Below are 12227 nucleotides of genomic sequence, written 5' to 3' on the forward strand. Positions count from 1 at the left end.
AATCCAGGCCAGGTGAGTAAGTGGCAAGGCTGCTAACACATGCAGGCTGTTTGGTAGTGTCTGTGAGATGAGTTGTAGTCTCATTTTAGCTCTTGGAGGGACAGGTGTCCACATCACTTAAACTGCCAGAAATGGCAGCTTCATTGGAGATGCCCAAAACTGGCCTTAGCAGTGAGGGTTTAGGGCAGAGACTTTGCATTCTAGAGGTAAAAGCTAAAACAATTCCCTGTATGTAAAAATGTTTTCTCAGATTACATCTGTGGGGTTACTCACAGTCATTGCTATTCTTAGAGATTTCTAAACAGAAGGCTTCTTTCTCCATACCTGCATGGCTGGCACATTTCATAATTCATTAAGATTTTAAGGACTGGGAGGGAAAGGTAACTAGCATCCAGCTAGATTTACAGTGGTAGGTAGCTGGCTTATGCTAAACAGCTAGCTTTGATTTCTTTAAGTGTAAAAAGAAAACTTCAGATGACTGAGAACAGATGCTAAAGATGTTGGTAATTATGTGTTGTTTTCCATCTGTTCACAGTAGGTCCTGATTTTGATTAATTTTACACTTCTTCATTTACAGCACTTCAATAGCTTTGTCAGCCTTCTAAGTCTTTCTTGCTACTGTCTCTTTATTGGGCTTTTTTCAGGGTAGTGTTTGAGCACCTGAAAAGCAACAGTGAATTTTTCCTCACAATAGTGCTGTGGGATATGGAGGGTTTATTATTCTCAATATCCTTGAATACAGAAGTGGGACACTTAAAAGTACTCAGCTATGACTAACATCTGCTCACATTGATGTTAAACGGCTCTCGTCACAGATGAAGACTGATGGATCATAAAATGCTCAGCATTTAGGTCAATAAAAGCATTTTTTAAATTCCTATCTTAAATGACTTAACAAAGTCTGGCAAAATTGGGCCGAAAACATGAATATCAAGATTTCTACTCCTGGATCATAACACAGATCTTGGGAAATGTAATGAATATTCTGGTACCTATAGAACAGATGAATGCATCCACTTTCACTTTAATTTGCATCGTATTTAACTTTCCCTGAATGTTTTTCTGTCCACTGACTCTGAATCTTCTTTCTTTTCCCTCTGTCCTGTTACATTTCTTTGCCTTTGTTTCCTTCCTTATTCTGTCTTCACCCTTCTGTTTTATTTGTCTCCAATATTTCTGCCAAATCTTCCTCAATATTTCTTTTTCCTAAGGGAAATCGGGGGATTCTGTTAAAGCAGGAGAGAGGAGGGGGTTCAGCACAGAGAAAACACCCTGAGGGAAGCAAGGTTTACAGCGATCTGTAGCATGCCAGGTGCTTGGATTCCTAAAAGGGGGTTGTCCTCTGCTGAATGACTTCTTATTTTGTAGTCTTTGGATAACAAATATATGGTAAATTTTAGGGCCTCTCTATCACAGAATGTGGAAGGAAAAATAGTCTTGCTTCTTCTCCCTTTTTAGGGCTGTGGTATAGATGTCAATTAGGATGGGAATTTTCCATGAACATCCCAGAAAATATGACTGGGAGAATTTCCTGCTTTCAGGCGGAATCACATATGCTTCTGCTATTCTTGACGTGTTTATCCAACATGTTCTTGGCGCTCTCCAAGAATAAGGACTCCACCTTTCCCTAGCCAATGTCTTCCAGTGTTTCACTTCTTTCTGAGTTAAAAAATAATCTAAATTTTCCTTATTTATGAGTCCTTGTTCTATCTGCAGGGAACACAGAGAGCTGTTTTATTCTCTTCTTCTCTATTGTGAACTCTTAAATGGTTGAGACAACTATCAGTCTATTTTCAAACTTCTCATGAAGGTTAGATTACCTCAATGGTGCTATAGTTTTCCTAGATGAAGTTTTCTAAGATTTGATGGTTTTCATAGCCCGTTTGTGGATGTTCTTGAATTTTGTGCTGAAAAGTGGGGACAATATTCCACCTAAAACCTTTCCAGCACTGAGTAGAATGGAAGAAATACTCCCGTTTATGCATTCCAGTATGGTATTTGCCTTTGTAACGGCATGACACTTTTGAATCACGTTCAGTTGTGATCCCCTGTCGTTCCCAGCTCCTTTTCTTCAGTGCTGCTGCCCTGCCCCTACTTCTTCAGCCTGTGTTCTTTGCAGTTACTTGTTACTGGAGAAGGGCAGGAATCTGCATACAGCTTTCTTCAATTCATTTTGCTGATTTGTCAAGATTAGTTAGAATTGTACTCCTGTTATTTATCATGTTCACAGACTCATCATTTTGGTGTCATATTCAAATATTATAAGTGTACACCCTATTCTGTCATCTAAATGAGAAACTAAAGTACTGAATGTCTCAGGACAAATTCCAGTAGAACACTTAAAAAGCCCTTCTGCCTAATGGTGAACCATTACTCATCATTAGTAGCAATAAACTACTCTGAGTTGCTAAACTCTCTTCGTTTCTCCTAAGATTTTGTGTTTAGGTTTCCTGCCAGATAAACAGCTCTGCACTATTGCTACCAGCTGAACTATGTGACGTAAAAGGTGCTCTGCTTCTTGTGAGTCCTAGTGGGACCCTCAAAATATTCTAACCAGTGTGACTAGAAAGAATCACTAGAGTTTAGATAGGCAAAACTGTGAGGGGAGGACATGGATGTACCTAACTATAGATTTAGAAAGGTAGCACAATATAAGTTTTGTGCTTGCTTGTTTTTTGGAAGTGTAATATTTTAATTACAACATTGAATTCTGTAACGGTTGATGCTAATTGTCTAGTGATATTTCCCACTTGTCTTGCCTGAGTAAAATCTTCCAAAACTTTTATCACCTGTAGGACTATTTATCATGAAATTTGCTACATGTGGTTGCTCTGGTCTGCTTAGTGATGGGGAACGTGCTAAAATATTCAGAATTAAAAGGAACACACCAAAAGTAGACAGTAGGTTTTTTCGGATGGTTTACATTTTTCCATTTTCTTCAACTTAAGGAATCACACTTTCTCCAAAATAACAAAATAGGTTGCATTTATATTGTAAAGATAAAGAGTCTTGCAGTTTTCATAATGGAAGGTAAAACCACGCCCTTGCTTTGCCAAAGTTTCTTATTGCAACATTGCCTCTTTTACATCTGTGTTATTTTTCTGAGCTGGGTTCTCTTCTTTGAGTGGATTCCTGGAATTATAAAAATGAAAAATAGTTTTACACCATAATTGCCCTGTAGATCCTGAACACTTTCTATCTTCAGATAGGATTTCAAACATTGCATATGCTTCTATTTTTTTAAATGTTAATATTTCTGATAAAAAAAAAAACATTTAAAATAAATAGGCAGAAAGTATTTAAAGTTGATGAAAATAGATGCCTGGACAACCCTGTGGTACTGCATGAATTTGGAGAAGTCACACGTTTGGATGATGTATGTACCTGCTGCCATAAAAACATAAGTGGGTAAGTGTCATCAGCAGTAATGTAAAAGTAAGGAGCTTCCTGCGGGAAATAGGGCAGTTGTAGCATTATACCCATGGTCCATAAAAGTCCTGATTTATCTGAATTTTCACTGATTTTCATCTGAATTTTAAGACTGATACTTTGGTCCCACATGTGAAGGTGCACTTGTGTGCCTGAAAGCTTCTCTGTGTTTTATGGCTATCTCAGGTGATGTAATAAGAAATGTAATATACCTGTTCCTAAAAACTTTGCTATATTTTAACAGTTTTACCCCTTCCAAAGGCCTTGGAAAACCTGTCATCTTCCTTCCTTCCTGTTCTTCCCTTAAGATAAAAAATGATGAGTGGAGAAAAGTACGTGCAATGACCCGTACTGAATTTGCCTTAAAACTTGCTGCCTTCTGAGTTTTCTTCTGTTTTATACCAACGTAACAACATTACTTTTGTCCATCTCCTCTGAAAGAAAGAACTAACACCACTTTGTAACAAAATGCTCAGTAGCCTTCTTGACATTTGTCAGGGTTCAGCCTTGCAAGGTTATTTTTGAAGGGATATTTACATGTTTTGTTTTTTGGGGGTGATAATGAGCACTGTAAAATGGACATGCAGTCATGCAGTGCTGGGAGGGGGTTGCATGTTTTGAAGGAAACTCCAGCCTCACACAGGATTAGGCCACCTGCTTTGTAAGGACTGAGGTCTCCCCAGGCTGATGCAGAACACAGAAGAACGCTAGTGAGACGTGTTACATCCCGTGTGATGAAAGCATCCCTTTGACTGTCTGCTATGAATGATAAAATTAAGGAACGGGGGAGAAGTTCCCGTGGTTACTGGAGCTGATCTACTGGTAGTGAAAAATATACTAGTGTATCATTTCTGATAGCGCCTATTCAGCAAGACAGATGAATGTGCTGGAGCAGAATGGGCTTTCGCCAACTTTGGATTTGGGGACCTTGTGATCAATTTTCCGCTAACTTTCTTTGTGAGATGGTTCCATACCATCCTTGCTGTTGTTCCCAGGAATTTGGCTTTGACAAACTGTGTGTGGTTTGGGGCCTTTTGGAGTATGCTAAACATTTCCCCCACCTCAACCTTTGTGGCATCCTTTGCCATGCTTTCAACATGCTTCAGGTGAATTGTTGCTATGCCCTGGTCGGTTTAGCTTTAAAATCCCACTCTGCCTTTTGAAGTGTTTTAGCATGAGTGAGCTGTACTGGTGAACCACCTCTCCTGTTATAGTTACTCTAGTTATTTTATTAGCATGTACCAAGTGCATGTAGGCTTCTTCTGCATGGAAAAAGAAGAGTAAGGGGGCAGTTAATAATGGTTCAAAACAGTAAATAAGATGTAATATTTTATTTATTTTCCATTCATACAAATATACTCATGCATGAAATATATGCATACATGAAATATAAAAGTACAGCTGTTCTAGATGTTCTAGAAACATCTGCAAGGTGCCATGTTTACTCATTAGTTCACATAATGTTAATTTGTAAAGGCTATCCTGTTTTCTCTGCTTTGCATCTTCATGCTTCCTCTTCTGGGAGCAGAATTAAATATTAAAGAAGACAAGGGCTAGTGCAGGCTGCATCCTGAGCCCAAGAAAGGCCCTGATCCTGAAGTCACTAGAATGACGTACGGAGACAGGGCTAGGAGATCATGTTGCAGGATCACAATTTACATTTTAAAATATGGATAACAGATAGAGACTGGCAATTCTTCAAAGGGAGACATCAGTCTTCTCTAGCGGGAATGTTCTGGCAGAGCTCTCTGTAACAATCTTCCCATGCGCTCAGAACACAGTAATGTCCTGTATAACTACAGAGTGAATCACTGCATCCCGTTTAGGCTGGAAGTAATGAAGACGCTCCACTAGCACAAGTAGAGGGGAAAAATACTTTGGGAGAAGTGCTGTAAAGCAGAGAGTTCTAAGAAATGGCCCCATCTGACTGAGAAAATTAGGGATAACGCATACACACGCGCATATTAACAAATGTTTACCAAATTGTACAGTAGTGATTATTTATATTTGAAGTTAATTTTCTTCAGTTGTGTTCTCCTGCTTTGGGTATTAGAATTTAAATAAGCTGTGCTTCTAGTTTACTAAACGGATAGAGGAAGTATTATGTTTCTCATTAGTGCAGTATTTTTCATATCTCATAGGTGGCCATTGAATTTTGTCTGTCTTTTATGAAAATGTTACAGAAGGGAGTAGAAACACCAAAAGAGATTACTTGTGCAGGCCAATAGCCTTTCTAGTAGGCAGACAGACAAGCAGGCACATGCATTTTAAAGTCAATATTACTTTTTAAAACTTGTTAGTATTGTGGCAGACAGAAATTGTTTCGAGCTGGAAGGAGTCAAAAGCAATGTTAGCCTTTATTATCAGATTTACACACTAAATAGGACATGGCTTTCCAACCTTTTATGGGGCCTGATCCACTTCTCAATTTCAGGTTTCAGTACAAGTGAATAAATGATCCTGAGCTTGCAGAGGGTATCCCCTGTGCATGTCCCCATGCAAGCTATGCTGTTATTTTAGTGATGTTCGTTTTAGGTTCACTGTCAGTGGCAAACTATAAATTTACCCTGTGTCTTTAGTAGATGTATCAAATTGTCTTGTGACCCACTGGTGAGTAACAGTATTGGAGAGGGTGGTAACTGATGCTTTCTCAGTTCACTTTATCCCTATTGTCACGTGCTCATCTGAAGCTTGTTATTATAGCGTCCCTCTTGTTTTGTTGCTTCAGGCCAATTGCTTTGAGGTATCAAAAGTAAGTTATCATTACACCCACATATAAACCATGTGTGGGCTTTCTCAGGAGTGTGGTACTGGTCAGCTCTCAGGAACATCACTTCTTCCATCAAAGCAAGTCCTTCCTTATGCGTGTATAAAAATATTTGCACTACGGAGCAGACATACCCTATTATTTTTCGGCATTAGCTGCACTTGTTTGATAGTAAATGAGGGATATCTCCTTCTTCTTCCACCCCCTTGATTGCAATTCTGCTTCTCAAGTGTTTGTAAAAATAATGTGGCCTAAGTAAATGGCCTTATAGGTTTGTTTCTTGGGGTATGCACTTTGCCATCACAGATCTATGAATCCAAATTATGCAAACTATGATATTGGCAGTCTTCACAGTGAGGCTAAGGGGGACAGAACAGGCCCTTCTTTTTCTAGAGTCAGCTTTTCCAAAATAGAGCTATGACAGTAGAAGGCAGTTAATAGGGCATTAAGAATAAATTTGCCTAGAGGACTGCTAACGCTTAGGCTTCCTGCCTGCATCCCCTCCTCTGCGGTCTCTTATCTAAGGATGTCAGCAAACTTTCTTTTGTAGTAATAGCTTTAGAAAGGAGAACTTTATTTCTTTTGTGTAGTCTACCTCTGGTAAATAAATTCTAAACAGAAAAGTCTAGCTTTTGAGGCACATATTTGTATCCTTCCTGGTATTCAGCTCTGTGCCTTCAGTCCTGCCTTATTTTTCTGAGCAATCTGATATGCCAAAATGTGCCGTACAGTTCAGCAGAAAAAGGAATTTGCTTTGTCTAAGTCATTTAATAGCTTTTAAATCCCAATGGATTATAAATTTGCAGGGTACTATATGCTGGCTGTATCTTGATCTCCAGGACTTACACATGCTTTGAATTGTTTCTTAATAACTATTAATAGAACTGTTAGTTAAGGCCGAAGCAGTGACCGTTTAGGCCCTAAACAAATGGGATCACAGTAAGAATGGAAGGATGGGAGATATAAAATGTGGGTTGTGTGAAATATTAACATTTGCAAGTGAAGTTTTGCAGTAGCTTTAATACAGTGACTTATCGATTACATCACTGCAGCGGATAATAAATGCTTTCTCAAATAGCATCTCTATAACCATGTTTAGTCCTAGGAAAAAAGGCCAGCTTGGAGGGTACTGCGTTGTGAAATCATATGCAGACAGTCTGCTATCCAGATCTCTTATTCTAGATAAAAAAGATAAATCTAGACTATCTAGACGTAGATAGTGAAAATTCAAAATCCATGCATAGTGCAGTGCTTCAGCAGAATTGAATTTACCTCATGAACGGAGGCTTTGTGGTTAACTCCAAGTTTATCATTCAGAATGCTCCGGTTCCAGTGACAAGCCCCTATGTAGCTGGGAAGAACTGTAAATAACCTGCAGATTTGAAAAGGCAGCCCATAAACTATTTATTGAAAACAGTTTGACTTAGCAGTAGTAGCATCTTTTCCTTGCTTATATCATAGCAACATTAGCTACTTAGTGTCTTTATAAAATGAAAAGAGGTGTGCAGATTAGGACAGATGATACATTATTTAGTGATTAGGGGACAGTACTGAGTGCTGGAACATCGCATATATGTTTCTAGTTTTGGCACCAAGATTCAGTGAGCTTCTGTGCCTCGGTTTGTCCATCAGCAAATTCTGCACCATAAAAATGTCTGTCTCTGAGAAGAAATACTTAAATTATTTGAAAACTGGATAAAACTATATTTTGTATCTATCAATGTGGCGTGCAGTAAATTGAACGTGCTGTTGTAGAGGCAAAGTAGAGGGGGACCATGGTGAGATTGGAGTTAGACAGGATTCTAATTTGCTTTTATGGTATTATGTATACCTATATATGAGCTAGGAAGTGCCTGATTCCATTTCTCCTGAAGAGGTTAAGTGAGAAGTAGCTTTTTTTTCACACTAGGGAATCAGATTTATATTTTATGACCTTTAGACTGGTGGGATCATTGGCATTAAGCCCTTAATGAAATGAAAAATGGGAAAAACTCATTTGCTTGAGCAGTACAAAGTCAAAGTGTCTACCATAAATGCCTAAAAGAAGAGACGGAAATGGCTGACATTTTTCTCCAAATTAACTTTTGAGTTTACCCTCTGAGGAACAGTTCTACACATTGCAATATCATCTGCAGATAGGCATACACCCTTCACTTCAGCAATTTATGAAAGGCTCATTCATTTTCTAGTTCAGCTTTCTAATATTTACTGCAACATTGCTGTGTGAAGTTCGTATGCATATACTCTTGAGTGCTTTCATCAGGTTTTTCTATATTTTCGTAATATTACTCCTTTAAAGGATGCTTGTTGTCATTTCCAGTATTTGCAAACAACTTAATGTGGTGTTAAGCCTTCTAGATACATATAACCAGAACAAGATACTGCTGGAGGCAGACAAATTAGTCTTGTAAACCAGATCCTAACTGTATAATGATCCAAACCAAATGCCAAATACCATCCTAAGACTCCACTTCATCATGTCCAGCCCTGAGGGGAGAGGTGCCTGCTCTCTCTCTCCTGTGATGCCTAGCACAACCTGGTTTCAGGACTCCCATGAGCTCAATAAAGCAAATTCCTCTGAAATGAAGTATGCTTTTTCTTCGTAACTGACTACTTTTCAGGCTAACTTGTCCCTTTATTTAAATAGAAATGCTTCAACTGCAGCTGGACTTATCTCCGTCTGCACACAGGACAACTTTCTCATGCTTCTGCCGGCAACCCATCATCTGCAGGTCAACAGGACCCCCGCCCAGAACCACTTTCAATACTGTCTTCCCTCTCTTCCTTTCTCTGAGTATCTAGAATTAGGGATTTCACCGCACAGTTCCCCCAAATCCTCAGGGCTTCTTGCTTCTTTCTTTCAGTCAGAGAGGAGAAGTAGACAGAACTGGAAAAGAGAGCTCAAAGATAACCCACCACAGAAGAAAAGCTCGAGGGAAGCAAGGTTTATCCAGCTCAGGAAGAGGAATTTTTTCCTGCTGTCTACTTTCCAGGAGCAGAGGGAGGGCTTCGTTTAACTTTTAGCTTCTGATAAATCCACTAATTTTCCTGCACCCACCATGAGTATGAGGGGTATTTGAGAATTGCACTCTGCAGCAACCCTTCTCTTAGGACTGGTAAATCCCTAGTATATTCAGTATCCCCTGTCATGCGCCCATAAAAATTCAGTGCCTCACCAAGTGACCAGATGTTTCCCATCATAAGGTGGGAAGACTTGCATTTTTGTCACATGCTGGGTGCCCAGCAGATGCTGTAAATGGAATAAAGGTGACAGTCCCGAAGAAAGAGATTTGTAGAGATCAGGCTGCACATTGCCAGAACAAATCACGTGTCCTTCAGGCTGGTCCTTGGCCACTGTTGGAGCTCGGAGGAAAGAGCCCAGCAAGCTGCAAGAATTCTTTACATAAATTGAATCAAAGTTAACAACAATCAGAATGTAATTCTCTAACAGAAACTTGAATTTTTAAGAATGAACCATTTTTCAAAATTCAAGCCTTATCTTCTTAAAGCATGGAAACTAGCCGGTATTTACATGATTTAGTTGCAAGAAGTTTTTGCCTTCACATGCTGGCCTTTCCAATTCTGTTTCTGAGAGGTCAGAAATTGAATAGTCTAAGAAACCAAGGAAGAAAAAAGAGGGCCAAAGGAAATTTCTTACTGAAAAGGGGGGTTTAGGGTATTTTATTTTTGAAACTATTTATGATTTAAAAAACTATTGCACATTTGAAATAGCATAAGAAGGGAAATAGCAAATCTCTGACAATCTTAGGTAGCTGAAGTCTGACTTACCAAGATGTATGGCCTTGTTATACCTAGAATTAAAAACATGGTAAAATACCTCTTAAATACAAACTTGCTTTATATATCCTCACAATAACTGAAGAGCAAGAATTTTTCAGAAGGCTGAGAAGTAGGGGATATTTGGAAACAGATTTATATTAACTACTGAAATTTTTTAGTAATGCCTGTCTTAACTTAATTCACACAAAGGTAATGTAATGGGTATATGACCTCTGTAGATCAAAATGGAGTTAGTTCTGCTTTTCATTTTTTGCAGTATTAAAAGCTGAGCTGGTGATTCTCCACAGAGAGAGAAATGCTCTTTGTAGCTTTTGTAACCATTTTTGTAACCTGAAAACTTAATCTGCATTTGCGTGTTTCACAAAGTTGTGGTAGTTTTCTGAAAACTGTATAATGCAGTTTAAGAATAAAATTCTTGATAAAGCGGAGCAAATTAAAATGGAGCTGTTATGCAGAGTCTAAATGTGAAACCTCTATGCTTGAATTATTGTGAACTTTCTAAAATTGTCCTTGTTTTAAGAGGCATTATCTTTTTCACTGTAGTTGGAAGTAGGAGCAGATGCAATTTTGCTGGTATGCTTGCTCTATAAACTCTCTCTTCTTCTGTTATTTCATCCTGAAGAAGTGTTTGCAAGCAAGATACTGCCATGAGAAATGCATGTTTCCTATCCTCGACGTGGATAATCTGTACATGGACAGTTTATCATGGCTGCTAGTTCAGGTGGTTGATGTTTCTGTTTCAGCACTTGCTATCAGCCTGCCTTTTGCTGTCACATAGCTTCCTTTAAACTATATCAGCCTTTCTTTTCAGGGAGTATGTGTAAAGGATAAGTCCCAACGACTGATTGTGTGCTCAAAAAACGTTAAGTGTAGTAATGACTATTAGACAGGTTCTGCCTCTCTGTGTTGATCTTTTTGAGGAAGCATTTGTGAGCAGAATCTAGCACGATATTGCTTTGGATCTTCATGAACATCAGGGATAGGAATTTTGAACTACAGATATAAAATGAATGGGAGTTGGATATCCAGATCTCTTAGGCAGCTCTGACAATCTGAGATGCAGTGTTTATTCAGATGGCTTAACATTTTTGTTTTGGAAAATGCCATATTGATAAGTGTTTTTGTTTCTTTTTTTTTATTGCTATTATAGACATTTACAGCCTGGTGCAATTCTCATCTCAGGAAAGCAGGCACACAGATTGAGAACATTGAGGAGGACTTCAGGAACGGCCTCAAACTGATGCTCCTCTTGGAAGTTATCTCAGGTTGGTTAAAATAAAGTTTGTTATATATTTACAGCAGGCTAACTGAAACAGTCTTTTAAAGAACAAAAATTGTTAACAGTTCAAAACAATGAACACAAACCGTAAGTAGGCTTAAAAGTGATAGATGAAACGAGCTGGAAAACAAAAGGGAGAAAAGAAAGCTCTTCTTTTTCCTTAGCTCCAAAGTTTTGTATTCTGTGGTTCTGTGCTTCCCTGTGAGAGTTCATAGTGTCCAGAGATGTGATAGGAGTTCAGCAGTCTGAACTTTTGGCTTCTGTGATATCACAGTGTTGTTGGGCAGACCACAAACCCAGAAGACCTGGTCTTAGCCCCTAACAATTAAAAAGTCTTTATACTTAGGTTACAGATTCATTTTATTTCACATTTAATATAGAAGTTTTGTTTTGCTTTTAATGACCTTACTTAACAGACCAATGCTTTCAAAAGTGAGTGCCTAAAGTAAAATTCCTAGATAAATATTAAAACGCAAGTAAATGGTCTCATTTTTCGGAAGGGTTCCTTTTAACTAAGAACTCCTTTTAACTAAGTCATATAAACTCGCTCTCTAACCCATTTCATCTGCTATCCAAAGGGGCAGTCCCCAGGAGACACTTAGAATGCCCCTCTGTATGGGAAGGAATAGCACAAGTTGCAGACACATAATAAAGCTGAAAAAGGGAAAGAGGATTTTAAGGTCATGTTTTTATGGAAAAGATAGTTTACATTTTTGCTGCAGGTTTCACTGGGGGTATAAACTTTTCAAATGACCATTATTCATGAAATGAAGAAATCTTTCTTCTTGATGGTCATTTGAGAAGAGAAGTTTGTCCAAACATACAACTCTCTGGCAACATTACTCTGAAATTAGCTGGTTTGTTATACTAGTTAAATGTTGAGGTGAGTCCAGAGAGGGCACAAATGCCCACAGCCAGTGGTATTTGGCCTCATCTAGCTCCGACCCAGCT

At 38.6% G+C, this 12227-nt stretch overlaps 1 protein-coding gene across 4 annotated transcripts in view; it reads left to right on the forward strand.

Moving 5' to 3' along the window:
* The window catches only part of ACTN2 (actinin alpha 2), an 83402-nt gene that overhangs the window by 25543 nt on the left and 45632 nt on the right, over positions 1 to 12227 (forward strand). For all 4 annotated transcript variants that reach the window (XM_068939239.1, XM_068939240.1, XM_068939241.1 and 1 more), the window contains exon 2: positions 11148 to 11262. In XM_068939239.1, the coding sequence (XP_068795340.1) occupies positions 11148 to 11262 (115 nt within the window). The remainder of the gene's footprint in view (positions 1 to 11147; positions 11263 to 12227) is intronic.

Source organism: Struthio camelus, chromosome 3 (genome assembly GCF_040807025.1).
Source record: "Struthio camelus isolate bStrCam1 chromosome 3, bStrCam1.hap1, whole genome shotgun sequence".
Lineage (NCBI taxonomy): Eukaryota > Metazoa > Chordata > Aves > Struthioniformes > Struthionidae > Struthio > Struthio camelus.